This window comes from Aptenodytes forsteri, unplaced genomic scaffold (genome assembly GCF_000699145.1).
Source record: "Aptenodytes forsteri isolate BGI_AS27 unplaced genomic scaffold, ASM69914v1 Scaffold2, whole genome shotgun sequence".
NCBI lineage: Eukaryota > Metazoa > Chordata > Aves > Sphenisciformes > Spheniscidae > Aptenodytes > Aptenodytes forsteri.
The window spans coordinates 13,513,019-13,532,798 of NW_008795695.1; the positions used below are offsets into that span (position 1 = coordinate 13,513,019).

At 40.4% G+C, this 19,780-nt stretch overlaps 1 protein-coding gene across 1 annotated transcript; it reads left to right on the forward strand.

Annotated features, from left to right (window-relative positions):
• Positions 1–124: 124 nt before the first annotated feature.
• CUNH21orf33 (chromosome unknown C21orf33 homolog) lies at positions 125–6,840 on the forward strand (the record flags this gene model as incomplete). The annotated part of the gene is made up of 7 exons (XM_009283107.1): positions 125–157; positions 2,209–2,261; positions 3,036–3,149; positions 3,515–3,634; positions 4,486–4,578; positions 5,037–5,193; positions 5,815–6,840. Coding segments are annotated over 7 exons (699 nt in total), but the record flags the coding sequence as incomplete, so codon positions are not given.
• Positions 6,841–19,780: the final 12,940 nt, after the last annotated feature.

The following is a 19,780-nucleotide window of genomic DNA, read 5'->3' on the forward strand; positions in this document are numbered from 1 at the left end:
GGCTGCTGGTGAGAGGGTTTGGCCTGGCGTCGGGCCGAGGAGAGACTCGCCTGGTGGCTGCGGCAGCTGGAAAACCTTGGGAGAAGCCGATATTGAGACGATAAAGCTGTTTAGAATTGAGTAACTTGGAGGAAGCAAGGCCAGGAGTGGGAAACACGTAAGAATTGGCTTCTGTATCGTTGTTACTGGCCTGGAGTTGGCCGGAGTTGAGTTACAAGGAGCTGAACTTGGAATAATTTACAACGTAATTGGGGGAGGTACTGGCAGTGTACAGGAAAGCGTTTAAACTGGGTTATGCCCTTGTGCACGAAGGAGCTAGAGCATGTTAAAAATATAAAAGAAAGCGAGGAGACGGAGGAGCCACAGGTTGCCAGAAGAAAATTTAGGTTGTAGATAGCATCTCAAATGGATACACAGTTTTGGAGCTCAAGGGACGGTCTTTGAAGCTCGAGCTTTGTATAGTCTTGACAGCATAAAATGTAAAGAAATAAGAAGGCATTACCTGCATGAAGAAATCTGTTTGGGGCAGAGTTGGTTCAGGAATGGGCAGAATGCTGGTCCAAATGTCTAACAGGTAACTTACCAGGAGTGCTGTCATTTTAGCAAACGATAGCTTTTTAAATAGAGAGTGGAAAACAAATGTTATTGTTGAGATTAGTGACGTAAATTTCTGATTATGGTAGAAGACAGATTTGTCACCAAGCAGGTACTGAAATAACAGAAGAGGGTAGTGCTTTAGTGCTTTAGTTTCAGTGAGTTTCAAAAACATTTAAAAAGCGTTGCTTACAGAAGATAACTTTAGCACAGTTGCTTGTATGTTTATTCAGTCTAAGTTAAATGAAAGATTAAATAAAAAGTCGGAAGGTAGAAGGTGGCTCTTAAATATCAGAGCAGCAAAATTGTAGTTAGAATTAACACGGACAGAAAGATATTCATGGATCTTACTCATCTGCTGAAGCGATGGTAGGATGTCATGCCTGTGAGAGCAGAGGATTGGATGTTGTGATCTGAAAGCCCCTTTGAGTCCAGTGTTTCTAACTAAGACAGTTTCAGTTGTGAGTTTCCGTTCATTTGTCTGTGATTAAAAACTTCCAAGCTTCTAAAAACTGAGAGAAAACCAGGAGGGAAGAGAATAAAGTTAATAAATGGGTTCTTTTTAACTGGATTTTTTTTCTTTAAAAACCAAACATCCAAACAAAAAAACCCCCACAAAAGTTCATATATATACTTTTAGGAGCTAGAAAATCCTTTGGATTTTTTGGGGTTTGTTTTGTTCTTATAATCTCTTTTTTTTTCTGGGTGTTCTAAAATGTTTTTTCTCCTTGCTTCTACTTTGTGCAAGACACTCTCCACCCACACAAGGATAGCTGATTGCTTTGTGCTTTTTATTCTCCAGTGTGTATAAACAAACTGAAAGTATTATTACCATGGTAATAAGGAAAAGTATGGCTAATATAGCATAATTGGATTAGAAATGATTTAGCTATTGATCTCTGATGTGGATCCTCAGGCAAATTGCAGCAGCAGGTAAAATAGTTTGTCCTAAGTGCCACCTCGAAGTGCATTTCTGTCCTACTTCTGTCTGATGTGCATCTGGATGAGAAGGTATTTCACGCTGATATGGACACTTCATAAATAGATGTACAACACTCAGAATAACCCATTATGTGCACAATAAAAACATACCTAAGGATATCATGTCAGTTTATTAACTCTAAGGAATAAATGCACAAGCCAATAAGTAAATTTTAGTTATTTCTGAGACTTGTCTGTGATGAATAGCTATAAATAGGAAATGCCTCTTCTGCAGTATGTCACATGGCGACACCAGTGCTAATAGCATGGTGTTGACTGGCTTAGTAAAGAGCTTGTTGCTAAGTTGTTCTTTTTGGGGGGTGGAGGGAGGTTTGTTGGTTTTGGGTTTTTTTGTTTTTTTTAAATCTTACAAAGCTTGTGAAAGATCCTGTTGAAAACCTTGTAACACCCTAAATACTCTTTTGATTTTTTTTACTGCAGGTCCTATCTGGTTGTGGTGTCTACGATGGCACAGAAATCCAGAGCTTGTTTAAGTTGTTCTTTTTGGGGGGTGGAGGGAGGTTTGTTGGTTTTGGGTTTTTTTGTTTTTTTTTAAATCTTACAAAGCTTGTGAAAGATCCTGTAGAAAGCTTTGTATCACCTGAAATACTCTTTTGATTTTTTTTACTGCAGGTCCTATCTGGTTGTGGTGTCTACGATGGCACAGAAATCCATGAGGCCTCAGCGTAAGTTGCTTTATGAAACTGTAGGCTCCAAAAAAGTCTCCTTTACATTACAGCAGTCTGTTGAATTCAGTTTTTCTCTCTCTGGCCATCAAAATTGCCCTAAAAGATGTATGATGAAGCTTCACAGTTTTCTCACAGCATAATTGGGAGCTCAGGACGCATTCTTGCAGTAGTCGGTGACTGTCCAAAGGTGCAGCACAATGCATGCGATGCCAGAGCAGTGAGTTTGAGAGAGACTGTCTTTCCTTCAGAAACAGAAATTCAGAGTTCCAGAATCAGTCTCAAGAGAGTTAAGTAGAGACTTCATTTCATAATCACTTTGAGTTTCTGTTCCTGCGGCTAAATCTAACACTAGAATTGTTAATACTCAAGTTGAATTATTAACTCTTAGTATTCATTGCTAAGAGATGTTTCACCTAGACCTGGATTAAATGTTCACATAGGTATGTTAATTGTGGGACTCTTCAGTAACACCTGGGGACTTGCAATGAGAAAGGAAGTTTTTATTGTTCCTGGTTGCCTGCCTAAGAGCACTGAACAAAGAAACTTGTCTCTAGCTTGCTTGACCCTGCCTCCAAAGTGACTTTCTGTTCTGCTTTGCACTTTGGTGTTACATACAGGGATTTTGCTGCTACATGTTCAGTATGCTTTGGATGGATGTGTGTTTTTCCTCTTCTTTCAAAATCAGGTGGTGGAATATTTGTAGCAAGACTCAGGGGCCAGATAAAGCCTTTCTTCTAAGGTTTTCAGCATGTTTTATCTCCGTTTTTGTAGCATACTGGTACACCTTAGTCGTGGGGGAGCTGAGGTTCAGATGTATGCTCCAGATGTTCCTCAGATGCATGTCATTGACCACAGTAAAGGGCAACCAGCTGAAGCTGAGTCAAGGTAAAGTCTGTGTTTGCTGTGTTTTCCGTGACTGCCGAGTCTCAGTCGCTTAGGCATTCTTCAGACATAGCAGCCTGTAACTGCGCTTGTAGCACTTTACTGACTGGCTTTAGTAGCTTTATGGTAGCTGGTATTTTGATTGGAGAGAAAATATTAAGAGTTTTCTAGACTTGATTATATAGTCTCTTAATGCCTGTGTTTCCCAGTAGTAGTATTTCGGAAGCATCGATAGCTTCAGTTTTTGAGTACCACTGTTCTTGCTTCCTTCCTTCCTCCCCCTCCTCTTCCTTTGCCAAAACTTTCTTTATGCTCTTCTGTGTGCAAATGCTTAATTCTTCTCATTGTTTTATTTCTGGTTCTTCAAGGAACGTTTTAGTGGAATCTGCAAGGATTGCTCGTGGTAAAATTGCAAGCCTGGCTAAGCTTACTACAGCAGACCATGATGCTGTGATATTCCCTGGTGGATTTGGAGCTGCTAAAAACTTGTGAGTGCCAACTAAGCATTAGACTCCTCAACTAAATACTCATGATCAACTATTCATAATCAGCTATGATTCACACAATAAAATCAGGAAGCAATAAATGGCCTTATTTACTACATATGTAACCACTACTTAATAAGGAAAACTCCTTTCAAAGTGTTGGAGTTAAGTTGTGCTGTTCATGATAGTTTCCAGTTATAATTCTTACTGGCATTGTCATATTTTAAATTTTCTGAACAATGTTGGTGAGAATTCTGGAGTTTAGATAATGCACAAGAAGTCCTTTTTCCTTCACCCTTGTGGTGATTCTTTTTGGGCCTGACTGAGGGAGGTGAAGGTAAAACTTCAATAGTTTCAGGTGTTCCTGGTGTTATTATTCTGTTTCTTCATGTCTGCCTACCAGAAATTCCCCTCTTGCATTAGTAACAATAAAACAACAGCTAGCTCAAAAAAAAAAAAAAAAAAGGGGGGAAAAAAAAAGCGTTAGCCATGTGGAATACTGATTATCTTGTTACTGACCTGCCATTTTGTTGGCTTTGAGAAACCTGAATGTTATTTCCCTTTTCTTATGTATTTTTCTTCTTTGAAAACATTGTTGTTCTACTTCTTCGTAATCCTAGAAAGCTGATAATTCTTCTTTCTAGACGTTTATATCAAGTAAGGAACTTTCTGACATACCAAAGCCTTAGAAGTGAATCATTTTGGCTAAAGCATTGATGGTCAACTACAGGCGTTTTGAACCACCTTTTAGAAGCTATTAAGTTTGTGATGACCCTTGAGAGCCAGTCTCAGGGCAGTTAGGCATCTCTTGTAGGTTTATACTGAGGTATGTATAAAGTTTCTTGTTGTGGCAGATCTACCTTTGCTGTTGATGGGAAAGATTGCAAGGTGAACAGAGAAGTTGAACGTGTCTTGAAAGACTTCCACAAAGCAGGCAAACCTATTGGGTACGTATGTTAGTTGGAGGGGCATTTCATAGAATCATAGAATGGTTTGGGTTGGAAGGGACCTTAAAGATCATCTAGTTCCAACCGCCCTGCCGTGGGCAGGGACACCTTCTACTAGACCAGGTTGCTCAAAGCCCCATCCAACCTGACCTTGAACTTTGATAGTGTGAGCATGGAGACAAGGTATGTTTTGTGGAAATGTGCAGCTGTTACTGCTGGAACTAGAAAAAGCATCTTCTGTTTTGTATCAGTTGTAGCTTATTTTTTTAAATGTGTTTTTCAAGATGCGTGTGTGTGTAGGCGTTTGTCAAAGAAGAGGCTAAGAAAATGCTGAGTGGAAGTTGCCTTGTGATGTCTTTCAGATTTGTAAGACCATGTCCATTTGAATCCTTTCAATGATGACCAAGTTCTGAAAGAGTGCTGTTGTAGAATCGCTCTTATAATTCCTTTTGTTGCAGTCTTTGCTGCATTTCACCAGTGTTGGCAGCAAAGGTTCTCTCTGGTGCTGAAGTAACTGTGGGCCATGAAGAAGAGGAAGGTGGCAAGTGGCCTTATGCCGGGACTGCAGGAGCCATTAAAGAACTGGGAGGAAAGCATTGTGTGAAAGAAGTAACTATATCCTTTCCTGTTAATTTTCATGTTGAGAGACAGTTTAGTAGTGTGTCGTTACAGTCATGAATACATGCAGGACCTATGCTTTCCCACTTACAGTTTAGTGGGAATATACAGTGTATAGAAGATGGCATGTAATGCAGCGCATGATTAGAAAACGTTGCTTTCCGTACACAGCTGTGTAGTTAGAAGTCGTTCTCAGTCGCTGCTTTAGAACTCCCTCGGACACCCAGTAATGCAGTAAATGCTGAGTGAATTTGCACATGAAACTGGCATGAGTTACATTTGGTCAGTTCTCTTTGAGATTTTTTTTTTCTTTTCCTGAAGGCTAATGCTGTAATCAAACTGTGCTCAGAGACATTTTATTACAGTCGGTAAGTTTCATAGTTTTTCTTGTGTTTCTGAGTTCCCACAGATTGCTCTTGCAGTGTTTGTATTTCTGGAAAAATAGCTTCTAGTATCTTGGATTATAGGTTGCAGCTGTCTACAGCTGGATGGTATAATATATTTGGTGGTGCTTTTTTATAGGATAGTGGAGTTGTGAGGTTTTGTCAATGATGGTTTATTTTGCAGACAGCATCTGCAAGTGAGATATAGGCTGTGTTTTCCTTAACTCCCTTTTACGAAGCTCACGTGGATACAAAAAACAAGGTGGTGACTACCCCAGCATTTATGTGTGAAGCAGAATTACATAATATCTTCGATGGCATTGGGGCCATGGTAAAGAATGTGCTAAAATTAACTGGCAAATAAAAAAAAAAAAATCAGAAATGTTTAAATTTAGGGTGTAGTATCAAACATAATATGGACCAATGGAAGCATTTTCACCTGCTTGTCCTGTTCACACTCTAGTGAATGCTGATGCGGAGCTGATTGATTCCCTGCTGCAGGGTTTTCCATGCCCTTTCTGAGAGAGGGGCCTGCAGAAGGGCTTACAGAGTACAAACAGCCTGGCCTGAGACACAGAGCATTTTCTTGAGCTTTTTCAGCTGGAGAGCGCTGTGCGGACGTATTCTGAAACCAGTCCTCCCCACGCACCAGTGTGACATCATTTCTGTGGGGATGAAAAGAGACTAAAGGCCCTTTCAGAAGCTGAGGGCAGATACGTTGTAGGGACATAGCAGATGCAGTGGCAGCGTATCTAGCAGACGAAGAATGTGAGTAGAGAGGAATTAGTGCGTGGTTTCAGGTTTATGTGCTCAGGCCTGTATCTGTGAACTAAAAGCCAGGATCGGTTGTCAAGGGAATAGACATCTTCCACATCTTAATTTTAGCTTGGTATTAATTAGAAGATTAATGTTTTGGTTTTCCATTTCAAAGAATCCTGTTTTTACAAAGAAGCCATTCTGAATATCAGTCAGCAGCAGGATACATCTTAACTGTCACAACACTAGCACTTCGAAAAATTCATCCATTGGCCCATTATAGCTAAAAAGGTCTTGAAGGAGAAAATATCCGCTGATGTGACGCACAATTTTTAAGGATAATACCCATGTTAAAATAGCTGCATGACTAGCAGTGGATGGAAAAAAACAATCTCAAATTATCCTTACTTTCCCTGCTTTAGGGCAATAAAGCTTTCTCCAAAGAAATATTATTCAATGTCTGGAATAATGATGTATAAATAAATAAATTTCTGCCTTTATCTCATCCTTGTCCCTTCACTTTTGTTTGACAGCTGCCTCTGATAACTTACGCTGCTTGATATATTCTAGCAGTTTTTCTACTTTTCAGTTCTCTTTATGCCTGAGACATTTTTTCCGTACAGAATCCAGCAGAGTGTCGTTCCCCCCCCTTCCAAGTTATTCGTCACCTTTCTATTTAGCAGGAAGCAACATTTCTCAAATTAAAACAAACAAACAAAATGACACCCCTTACCTTGTATTAAAGTTCCTTTTACATGACAGACATGCTGAAGGGAACCTGTATTTTTAAGGGAGAATTGTGTGTTTCATAAATGAAATCTACAAGCCTTCAATTGGGTTGGAGTATGGTAAATACTGCCTGTGGCTGAAGACTTGCTAGGGATGTGGAATTAATTTTTTTTATTGGGGGGAGCAAAGAGGAGGAATGAAGCTTGAATATGAGTGGTGGTCACGCTCATCTTGCTCAGTCAGTGTTCACGGATTAAGTGTTTTTGCTTCTGGAGCCTCTTAGCATGTGATTTTTGTCACTAAAAGTCACGTTAGGATTTAGAAGATCTGAATTTGTACTTCAAAGATGGAACTGTTTTCTTGGAGGATTTCATAGAGATCTCTTGTGCAGGTCACAAACTCCAGTGTGGGTGAAGAAACCATGCACAGAAACCAAGTCATGATGGTAGAAGGCACGGTTCATAAAGTGGATTTTGGACATATTCTGAAACTTTTTTGCTTGTGCATCAAATTCTTTAGGAAATTTTCAGTATCAAGGTGGTAAGAAAGATAACTTAAAATACTGTCACTGTGTAATTCAGTGCAGATAAAGCCTTTCCTTCATAAGCTTTGCTTGTACATAAGTGGATGTTTTTAATATCAATTTTATACACAAAGGTTTAGCAGAGTACGGGAAGTCATTATTCATATAAAATGTAGTGACATTTTAAAATGTGTGTCTTTCCTACATCTGCAAGTTAAAAGAAATTTGGTCACCTAAGAAAGTATCACAAAACAGAGATGGTACTGAAATCCCTGGAGCAGAGGGAGAACAGCTGCTGCCTGTGTTACCGGTACCTTCCTCTGCTATAAGAGTGAGCTAAATTGAGCTCAACTCTTCCCGTCAGGGACTGCGAGTTAAATCTTTCCATTAGCTCCCCTCACCACAGCAGATTGTGTATACGTATTTAGGGTTTCTCATATCTGCAGTTCCTAGTAAGTGCAGCTGTGGTGGCATAAAGCTGTCTTAGATTCTGAATCTCAGATTCAGGTGTCCTGAGAAAAAGATGATTTTTGGAAGAAATTGCTGTTGTTATGCAGTGACCAGCTGTTGCAAATTGGTTGGTAGATCATCCAGATGTTGCCTTTTTTTACAGTCCTCTGACATTCTTTTTTGAATCCAGATACCCAAATAATGAGGACTACTAATAATCTACTGTGTACCTTTCTGAGCAGATGCAGTGGTGGTCGTATGGATCCCTGACCTGGTGGCTTCCAGGTTGGATTATCGCAGTAGCACGTGCTTAGAATCAAGTATGCAAACTGAAAAGCTCACCTGATTTGACAAAACATCTCATCTGCTAAATAACAGCAATGCTCTAAAATGATGGTCTCAGTATCAGTGACAGTTCGAGGGCTAGGGCTGTGAGTTGTAACGAGAGTAACTAAGGAACCAGCTCCTCCTCAGTGCCTGAAACGTTTTTCAAGGTAGTTGCAAAAAGCGAGCTACCCATACAGTGTTGTCAGTGCTGGAAGCTTGGGCATTTAGTGGGCATGGGACAAACAGATATGCACCGGGGAAATCAAAGACAAAATTTTATTTTCAGAAATAATCACATTTTAGAGCATCTTTTTACCCTTCTTTTTTCCCATCATTCAGAGAGAACACTTTTTAAGGGAGAAAGAATCACGCATCAGAATTGCCTTTCATTTTTTTATTCTTTCTAATTTCACAGTAATGTGCTGAGTACAAACCTTTGCTACACACATTTTAAAATTTTTTTTTTATTAATAGAAGATCTCTTAACTTTGGTGGAAGATGTAAGATTGTCATCTTGGCTTTCAGCCAGTGTAAATTTGGAGGGAAATTCCATGTGCGTTTAGAGATTAATAGAGACATTTGTCTGCCAAGCTGGGTTTTTCCTTCTCTTCCACAGGGCTGTTTGGAGCTGCTGAGGGGTTTGCTAGTTTCAGCCAAGCGGGTAGAAGTTTATGATTAATATGTTTTGTCAAACGCTATCAGAAATAAGAAGTAAAAGAATGTGTATTCTTCAAGCCTCCACAAGGAGGCCTGCAATATCTGGCTTATGGATCCTGCCATTTTTCATCCTCAGAAAGCATTTAAAAACTTTGTCCTACTGAAAGGGAGTGAAAATAAACGCCCTTCCTGCTTGGGCTGGTTTTCTAGTGATGTGATGGGTTTAACTTGTGGGGTGTGGGGAGGAGTTGTTACCTCTCAGTTGTGTTTCTGCCTGCCCCATTTTGCCCTCATTGATGCTCACACACAAAAACCGTTTTATGAAATGTTTCTCTGCGGATTGTTGCAGTGTTCACAGATTTGACAGTGGTGCTTTTTTCTTCTGAAAGCAGAAACGAGAGTTAGGGATTGAGATGCATTTTTCGTTTTTACCCTTCGGTTTGTGGCTACAATGGAGACACGTTTTGGATTAATAAGATGCCGGCAGGGGGCACTTTGTGAACAATGTTCTGTGCAGGTTTTCACTTACCCAGGCACAATATATTCCAGCTGTTGTTTTCTGTATGACATTTTTGTGTTGACATGTTGGACGCATGGAGGGAATCAAACAAATACTGCTTCCTACTTGTTTAACAAAAATAAATAGGAAGTCCAGTTCCATCGCAATGAATGCATTTGTCCCGCTGTCTTGTTAAGACTCGTTTCTTCAACACAGTGACTTACTTATCTCCCTGAAAGTATAGTATCAAACATGCTTACGTTAAGCTCTGAAGCCTTCCTATGGTATCATTATCAGTGAAAAATGAGGAAAAGTTTAGTATAAAGTCATAAAAGTACACAGTGGGGGGTTTTTTGTTGTTTGTTTTGGTTTTGGTTTTTTTTTTCCCTTTTTAAATAATAGTGCTATTACAGCCAAGGTGACCTAAAACCAAGGTTTGTAGGGAGGGACTTTTATCAGGCCAACAAATACTCCTGGAAGGAAACACACTGTTTCTTCAAGGGTCTGTGTGTTTGCAAGCCAGCAATATCTTATATGTGTGTGTATACATATATAGTTTTTTATTTTTTCAGAGTAGGAGCTTAGATAATCCTTCATCTGCAAGTAATTGAGAGTTGCCTGTGTTCCAGGGCTTGAGTCTTTTGTTTGAGCTGTTTTTCTTCCTCCTTCCTGTGGCCTGCAGTGGCTGAGGGGAAGCTTGCTCGTTGTATGGGTCAGCCTTAGCTCTCAGAAGAATTAAGGAACTGGTATTTGGTTATCTTTCTCAAGGTGATTTCAGTGGTGGTCAGATTCTCTGCAGAAAGAGATAGAGAGGGGAAGAGAAGGGACTAAACCTGGACAATCCCAGAAGTTGAAACAGAAGTTGCAACGAGGATTGCATTACCCATAGCAACATGATTTCCTGCTGCATATTTAAAAATAATCACCTTCCATGCTTATTTTCAGTATTCTTCAGTACCCTTTGTTCAACTGCTGAGTATCATGCTATGTGAACGACTGCCCTCAGACTTAGCTGAAATAATGGTGAAAATTCTGCATCAAATGTATTACATCCATTTCTTGCTGATGATCTGTATGGGCCGTTTCTCCCACATCATATGGAACTGAAAGGAGCTCGGCGAAAAGCATTAACCAGTTAAACTGACCTCACTGTAAACTTAGATGAACTACAAGATGAGCAAACTAACTCCTTTTTGTCTCTTACCAGTGTCACTGTCAAACATGAAAAAATGAACTTGCTTTTACAGCCATTCATTTGCAAGAATAACGTACAAGGATCTCTTAAGAATTTCTTTAATGTAGCAGATTATCAGCCTATGCTCTTGCTGTATGAAATATGTAGGTCTGGGCCACCAAGGTACTACAAGTGAGAGAAGTGGAGATCCCTCCTTCTTAAATGTGTGAATTGTTTTTGTGCTTCTTCATTTTCAAAGCTATCCCTCTCGTTCACAATGAAACTCTGGAAAACACAAGAAGTATGTGCTGCTCATCTTCTGCACGTTGAGTGAACTTTAAGACAGATGCTTGCTGTGTCATCACCCAGGCAAGGAAGGACAAATCAAGGTCTGCTAGTCATTCAAACCTTCGCTTGCAGTCTCCCAGGAAATCGGAATGGCGGTCATATATTACTACTGGGAATGGCATTGACTACAGCTCTGGGAAAATATAATAAACAGGGACGTTTAAACATCCCAAATGCTGCTGCAAATCTGAGTCGTAAAAAAGTAGGATTGTAAGCAACATTTAGAGGTCATCCAGTCGTCTTCCTCACACCCTTCATTCTTCCTACCTTCATCTGCTCACGTGCTTACTGTGATTCACGCCAGTTTGCACAGGCAGGGAGAATCACTTCAGCCAGCACAGTGCCTGCTCTTAAATGTACGACTGGGCTGTCTGTCTCTGCAGCAGTGAGGCTCAGTTCTAGCCCTGCATGCCCGCATAAAGGTATTTAAGTAATTACTCATTTGCTTGCCCAGGAAATGCAGCTATATCACACAAGCACTCACACAGCTTGCACTTGTGAGTGGAGGTGTTCATGTTGTTCGTGTGCCTCAAAACCTTTTGAAAAGTGGAGGGCTGCTTAAGTGGCTGTTAGATTTTAGAAGTCATACGGTCCTTGAGACGAAGGCAAGCAGTTCAGACTTTTGGGACCAACAGACCTGTACAGATGCCACCTTTTGGACTTTCTGATTCTGATTGCACAGGGTGCCTAGCTAACTGTAGGAACAACTGGAATACAGATAAAGAACTCTAAGAGACCAAGCGATTGCTCTCATCAGGGTTTTTTTTTGGGGGGGGTAGAGTTTTATTTTTAATCAACTTCTGTTTTGAAAAATACACGGAATCCGAGACAAACATTTGGAGGGTAGGACACAAAAAGACAGTCACAGTATGCACAATTCTTACATTCAAATCTTTCTGTGAAGTGGGACCCCAGCCGTTACGCTACACTGCTCTGTACCCAGGGTAGCCTAAGTACCAACTGAGCTTCACTGCGGCAGCAGCACAAGCTGTGCATGGGATTTTGTCTCTCTCCCACCATGGGGAAAGGGCCCTTTGTTAAGAAGGTCAAAGGTAACTATCCCTTTACCTCAATGGATACCATTTTAAGCTCTTTTTTATTCTATTCCCTTCCTTGCAAAAACAATCCTGTCTTTCCTTTGGAAAGAGCGTGGAACCGTTCCAAAACAAAACGACTTTATGTGTGTCCTTATGAGTCACTTCCCCCTGCTTGAGGGCTCAGCCACAAGGAGTGCGTTGCAGTCACCGCTCTTCACCAGCCCGGGTGAGTAGTTCTCCGGACGCTTCTCAGTTCTGTAATAGGTCGGTTGCAGCAGCTCTGGCCTGAAAACTGCACTTCCTTGATATTGTTGGTATACAGGATCCTTTCAATCTTAGTTTTACACAGGACATCTATGCTACCTGAATTGAACATTTCCAGAATTAAACCCATTTAATTTGCATAGATATCAGTTACAATTATTCTGACCAGTTTTTAATTCTTTTTTCCTCCAAAGATACTGTTTTTAAAGAAGTAACATTGACACAGTAACAATTTCTTACTGCACAGTTCTAGCTTAAGAATTCCGCTTTTGCACGATGATCACATTTACCTTGCTGTGTGTCATGACAAAAAGAGAAAATACTGAATTCAGCCTCCTAAAGCTTTTGGCTTATTTAGAAGTGGATTTTGTAATAATACATCACTTCCTTCCCCTATGTTGATGTTTTATGAACTTCCATCATCTTTCTCGGTCAGCTTCACCCTTCCACTGCAGAAATACTTCATTTCTTGTGGAAAAAATGTTGTTACTGATAGCTTATGACGCTTAAGAGTAAAAATAGAAGCTGAAGTTCCACAGGCTCAAGTTTCACAAGGTTTCCATCCTTATGTTTCACAAAACGCGAGCGTCTTCCTACTTCCAGTTTTTAGCTGACACAGAGGGTAATTACCCCTTCTTCTCCTTTCAGTTCTCTTGAAGGACAGCAGATGAGATCTTAGGCAAAAGATCTCACTAGGGTCAATTATAATGTGACCTTGTAGTTTTGTGAGTCTTTTATCCTGTCGTTAAAGCAAAACCACAAAATCCAAAATAAAATGTTCATACCGGCAGCACTAAAACTGGGCTCCAAGAAACAAATGAAAAAGCAGACTTGCCACCTCTGAGTTTTGCTCCCTTTGGTTTTGTGGAACACCAAAATGTGGGACATAAACACCTAGTGCTAGGTCTGTTTTCGGCTATTGGTGTTTCTTTCACGTGGTTGTGGAACAGTTGTCACGCTAACCCTACAGAGCTGTTCTGCCCAGCGAGGTCCTCTGGTGAGAACTTCCCAAAGAGAAGCTTGGCTTCCCCAGTTACAAGTGCCAAACCCCCAGTGTGACCAGGAGGTGGAAAGAGAGGGGAAGCATAGCCAGACGTGGCGCATCAGCAGGGCTTCTGGAGGAAATCTGACTGTGTCCTGAGAAATTAAAAAAGAGAAAGTCGGCATGTAACTGGTGGCTTGACAAAAGAAGTGTATTTGAAGTTTGTGCGATATATTTTACATGAATGCATTGATGGAAGATTGTTTGTAAAATCATGTGGATTTTGGCTTATTTTCAAAATCCTCCTTTTTGTGTGTGTGTGTGTACTATCCAGAAAAAAACAGTCTCAAGGTACTGTGACAAATCATTTTTTCTCCTTCATAGAAAAGGCACAGACACTCAGCAGCAATGAATACAACTTCCTTTTCTGGATGACTGAGAATACTTGTTTAAAATCCTGATAGGACGACAACAACTAAGAGAGTATAAAATACATTCTCATTCTACCTACTCAGGGCCTGAGGTAGGCGTTGTGATTGAGAGTCCATAAATAATGGTAATAAGTATTAAAAAGTCTAGGCCACAGATGCTTAGGTGGTAGCAGCACTGTGTACCACTATTGGTATGTAAGCCACAACGTGGACACAGGGCAGAGGTTACCCTTGCCACAGATGGTACCTGCAACCCATGCTGGGTGTAGTACACAAGTAAAAAAAGATTTTCAACCCCTGACTTAAGCAGTAGAGAAATTTTTCCTGTAAGTGTTTAGGTCCAAGTCCTTCTCGGGGAAGATCAGGCTGCATATTGTTTTCTGTACCAATTCTTAGGCTGTTCCTATTGCTGCGGTATCAGCTTTCAGTATGTCGCTGCAGTTAACTTATCGCTAGTAGGGGCGCTTCCGCCCCCTCTTCCTAGAAGGAGTATGCGGTATTAACGTGTAAAGAGCAAGTAAACATCGGATAGTCCTCAGTAACGCTTTGAAGTAAATGCAGGATTATAACAAGTCTCCTGGCCTCTTGTGACCTCTTCCAGGCCTAGGCACTTTCATTTTTTCCCCGAAAAAAACTTAAAACAAGTTTTGATTGACCCAGAAGGAGTCTCGCAAGAAACCCAGAGTGACAGTAAAATTAGGCTCTTTAATTATGAAAAATAATCAATCCAGCAAATAAACAGAAATTAAGCAAAAGCGAAACAGATCAAAACTGCTTCTGTTTTATATAAAAATATTAAATATCGGCTGATCTGGTTATGGTGACTGCAAAGTGAGAGAACTATTTCTGCACACAGTGTCTTTGTTCTCAGCAGGTCGTTTAACTTATTCTAAGTCCCTTCCAAAGTAACAACTAATACAAAACAGATTCTCTTCCTCCCTTTCTTAAGAAATTGCTGAAAATAAAAAAAATGGGAGCTGCGGCTGATGATTTTCTTTAGAAGAAGTTGACAATAGGAAATATTTTTTCCTTTTTGCAAAAAATTATGTTTCAAAAGTTAGGCTTTTTTTCTTTCCTCCACCCCCAAGCCCCCCAAAATCCAGCAGTACAAGAACCTTCAGGTGTCTGAAGTGTGTGAGTCAGTTTGTTCTCCTATAGCAAAGTTGAAACACTCCCCCTTGTCCCAATCACTTTTTTTTTTCCCCCAGTGAAAATACCTTTTCATGGTAAAAAATAGTTTATATTGAGGAAAAGTTGTCAGAAAGTTTTCGGCTGAGTCAAACATATACACAACTATCTCCTTTAAATACAGCCTACTTACCTTTTGATTTTGAGAAACTTCCATTGCTACTGCATTAAAAGTTTGATCCTCAATAATTTCTTATTTCTTGTGGAAGGTAACAGCTAGAGATATTCTAGCTCCTGTTCTGTTTGCTTTTATAACGTTACTGTGTGGTGCTGTGTCCTTGGGGGCACATGATACCATACTGAATTTAACTTGATGTTTTTTAAAGACCTTTAAGCCAGCTAGAGGAGCCATCTTAGGTCTAAAAAGGATATTTCCTGTAATTTTTCAAGTTGTTTATTGCTCTCGAAGTACAGAGCTGATTTTTTCTGTGTGGTCATGAGATAAAACACTGGAACATTTCTCTTCCTTAGTTTCTATTTGAGTTTATTGCTGCTTAATCTAGCTGTAACATCATATTGTGGCTGAACTTATTATGTTAACTGTTATATAATTATTGTTATGTAATGGATTATATCTTTCAGCTACACTGAAAAAATACAAATTGCAGCTATTGATTTTTATATGATAAAATGTTACAGGTTTGATACCAATTTAAGATTTTGCAGAGCTAATAAGAATAATTTGGCTTACAAGCAGGATTTTTATGGGAGAATTTACTGACGATGGCATGTCAGAGCTGGACAGCCCTTCTGTATTGCATTCACTCCAGAAGTCTTTACAAATGACCCTAATCTCTGTAATGATTAAACCTAGACATTAGCATCTGCACTATACTTCAGAATTGCCTTTGGATGAGATCTACTTTAATTTTCCCAGAAGAGCTAATGTGGAGTCATTAATAATGTATTTTTAGAATATTTATTACATTATTTACCCAAAAGGACCCCTCAAATCTCTTGATCTGGTAGTTCATTCATACCAAGGTAATTTACAAAGGCCTTAACTCCCAGAACTGAATGGCCTCCGTGTTACTTGGTTTTTATTGATTTTTATGATGCCCATAATGGTGAGTATCTTTATGGACTAGTGACCGCTGGCCCTTCAGTATTCTTCTTTCTGCAGTCTAGGTCTGTCTTAGTGGTGGAGATATTTTTCCCTGTCTGGGACAGCTGTGTTTTGCTAGACTTAGTAGGAGAGAGCAAGCACCATAAGTCTATTGGACTTTCTCTATTCAGCACATTTTACCAATCTTGCAAATTCAAATTAAAGCACTGGATAATCACTTAGACACTTAGCAAGTTAAGGATTATTGCCTTACCAGAAGGGGAAGGAGCTTCCTCAGTGCTAGATGGAGCTGGAAAAAACCACAACAATCAAAGTTATTTGTTTGAGCCTAGAACAGAAAAAGGGTACTGATAATTGATCTAAGGGTTAGTGTTTTTTTCTGAGAAAGAATACATTTGTCAAACAAATTGGAAGTTTAAATACGAACACAGAACTAAATCAGAGTAAAAGACACCTTACTGCTCCCAAAAATTAGATGATGAAAACATTTTGATTCTGCGTTTTCAAAACACTTTTTTTCATTTTGAAAACTTCAAAATATTTCACTTTGAAATTTTCTGAACAAAAGCATTTCACTTTACATTTTAAAAACATTTTTCTCTTGAGAATGATGTGCATTAAAACAAAGTTATTAAAGGGTTTATATTACTTGAAAACAAATTTTTTCTATTTTAAGTAGAATTAAATGTGTGTGGTTGACCATAAAGTTTCCAGCTGATTTATTCAAGCAAGACACCTTAAAAAAATCTATGACTTGTTTTGACGTGTATCCCCTTTTCCTAATTTGCTTTTTCAGTTTGTCAACTGGTCAAACCCAATGCCCCATCATTCTGCTGGCCATGCTTGGAGGTAGTTCAAACACGTTAGCTCAGTTGTTTGGCATTATTCAAGCATGTGTTATGGTCTCACTCATTTTCCTAAGGAAGAAAAATAATAATTGTTGTTGCATTCCAAGGTGTCCAGCCTTGTCACCAGATCCAGATCTTCCAGCTGCAAGGGAAAAGGTAATTAGCAACTGCCTGTCTTTCATGTGAAAGGGTATATGGCCTGGACTTTGGATCCAATTGCCAGAGATGAAACTAATCCTGCTTCACAGACCCAAGTGCAAACAATGAAATAAACTCTCCCGTTCCTCTGGGACAAGGTAAATCCAGGACAGAACAAACCCATAGATAACCAAATGCTTAAAAGTCAGGGAGACCTTATTATTCATTAATGTCTCCTGCGAAGGGAGGGGGAAGAGGCAGACGGCTTGCCTTCAGGAGTCCTGCTGCTTCTGTGGATATGCTGTGCTGAAGCTTAACAAAGATGCATTTTTTTTCCCCTTCACACTTATTCTTCCAACAAAAGCAAGGAACAGAGCGAAACTGAGTGAGGATTTGCTTTAAAAATTGAAGTCATCCCAGTTGATGGCCATATATGGCTTGTCAACAAGAAATGCTGCCCTCAACTCCCTCCCTCTGAACTAAAAAAAAAATCTTACCTGATACAATGAGTTTAATTTTAAATTTCTGTGTTTTGTTGGGATGATCCCCAGTCTGTTTGTAGATGCAAGTATATACAGCTGTGTCCAGTAATTGGACATTGGAGAGCTTTAAGGAAAAGTTGCCATGCTTCATCTGGTCCAAAAAAAGACTAGTTCTGCCACGGTAACGTTCGGCCTGGAAGTTCAGCGAATCCTGCCCATTGTGAAAAAAATGCACTAAGACAGACTCTATCTGCCAGTAGAGCCTTGAATTGGAAAGGATCAACTCTCCAGGAGAGGTGGTGGTGCAAGGTAAAACAACGGTTTCTCCAACAAATGCGTGGCACGTTGTGTCTGGTTGACCTGGAATAAAAAACAGACAACTTTCTCAGTGTGCTAGGGACACCAGTTTTCCTACAATTTGGCTTCATTGCATCATTATCGCCTCTCTTCCTCCCCCTTCTTCTGCCCGTGTCCTCCTGCTCCCAGCCAGGCAGGACGCAGTATGAGCTACGCCAGGACTGAGGGCCATGTATGCTTGGTGCCCGGCCAGCTGTGCAGCAGGACAGCTGTTGCTGTGTGCAAGTTGCCTTCACTTTGTCAGCGTGGGTGCTGCTTGAACGTGTCTCCTTAACTGGTGATTTTTCTCCCAACTTCTGGGGATCTTAGTCTTTGAGATCAGGTGTCTGATTTGATTTTAATTGATCGGTCAGTTCACAAGAGGAAAAGGGGATGCAGGGAAGTGAAGATGGGCAGACATGGTTAAGCAAGTTTTGGTTTTGTAGGAAGTCTGGCTGAAAAAAGGAGAAGCGTGAAAAGGGTGTTATATCAGCAAGAGAAAAGTCCTGGATGAGTTTGGTCTCCCTCAACTCCCATTGCTCGCCTGTCAGATCATGGCTCCTGATTTGTAAATAATGCGCTAGAGGCCCCCGTCTCCCTTTCCCTGCGACATCTTGCAGAGGGTCTGACAGAACAGGGCTTTTTTCTACAGATCTAGCTTGGTACACTCTTGGTAACATCTGTCCTGTGGCCTCTCATACTCTTTGGTATAGTTACTCTCCCAGTACCCCAGAAAGAAGGTCTGTCATTCCCACTTTAGGTAAATGACTTTTCCAAGGCCTCGGGGAGACAGGTACTTTGTACGGGTGGCCTGGACATTGGGCAGAGATGTTACCAACCTTACCAACCAATTCCATCACATGCAAGAACCGGGGTGAGGGTAGCCTGCTGGTGAACAAACAGGTGGACAGGCAGGGCAGGAAGCCACATGCATCTCACTTATACACACTGTTCATTTAATAACTTTGATACTAATTATTTTTATAAATTCTTCCAAGTTAATTGAAAATATACTAAAACTTGCACAAATGGGGGAGTCTGCCACTATCATGTAGGACAACTCTTACTAGATTGTGGTGTTATATTTTCTAGGGGAAGACTGGGTTGTGGAAGAAGGTTTCTATGCATTTGTAAAGCATAGACAACTGGGTATTTTCAGCACAGGCTGTGGGCTTAAATTAACACTTTGACCAACCTGTTTCATAAAATGATTTTATAAATTAAAATGCAGATGAATTAATTTGGATGGAAAACTCATCCCCAGCAGGGAGCAGAACAAAAGCAGCATGAGTCTGCAATTGTGCCAAGAAGAAAAGCTAAAATTCACCATGAAACAACTGAATCTGTTTTCATGGCCAAAGTTCTGTGAAGCATAAGGGGTAAGTAATCAGACTAAATATAGAAATAAATGTTCTTGGTCGCAGTGTGGTCATTCCTGTGTTCTAGGCCTGCACCAGCTCTGTGAATATATTAGGCTAAAGACCAAAGAGAGTCCCAGTTCCCTGTTGAAGTCACTGACATCAGCGAGGGCTCAGCTTGTTACACGCTTGGGCCTCTGTTTCTATATTAATCAGTGTCTGTTTTGAGGCTTGTTTGGTGTCACATTGTGTCCATCCAGACAGACGAAAAAGCAGAAGGAAAAGGATAATTCAGAAAGCTAAATCACAGAGCCAACTAAGTGCCTTCAATTATAATGTCTTTGATATATATCCAGTTGGCGGCTGGGCACAAGTGGTGTTCCCCAGGGCTCAGTACTGGGGCCAGTTCTGTTTAATACCTTTATCAATGATCTGGACAAGGGGATCGAGTGCACCCTCAGTAAATTTGCAGACGACACCAAGTTGGGTGGGAGTGTTGATCTGCTCGAGGGTAGGAAGGCTCTGCAGAGGGACCTGGACAGGCTGGATCGATGGGCCCAGGCCAATTGTATGAGGTTCAACAAGGCCAAGTGCCGGGTCCTGCACTT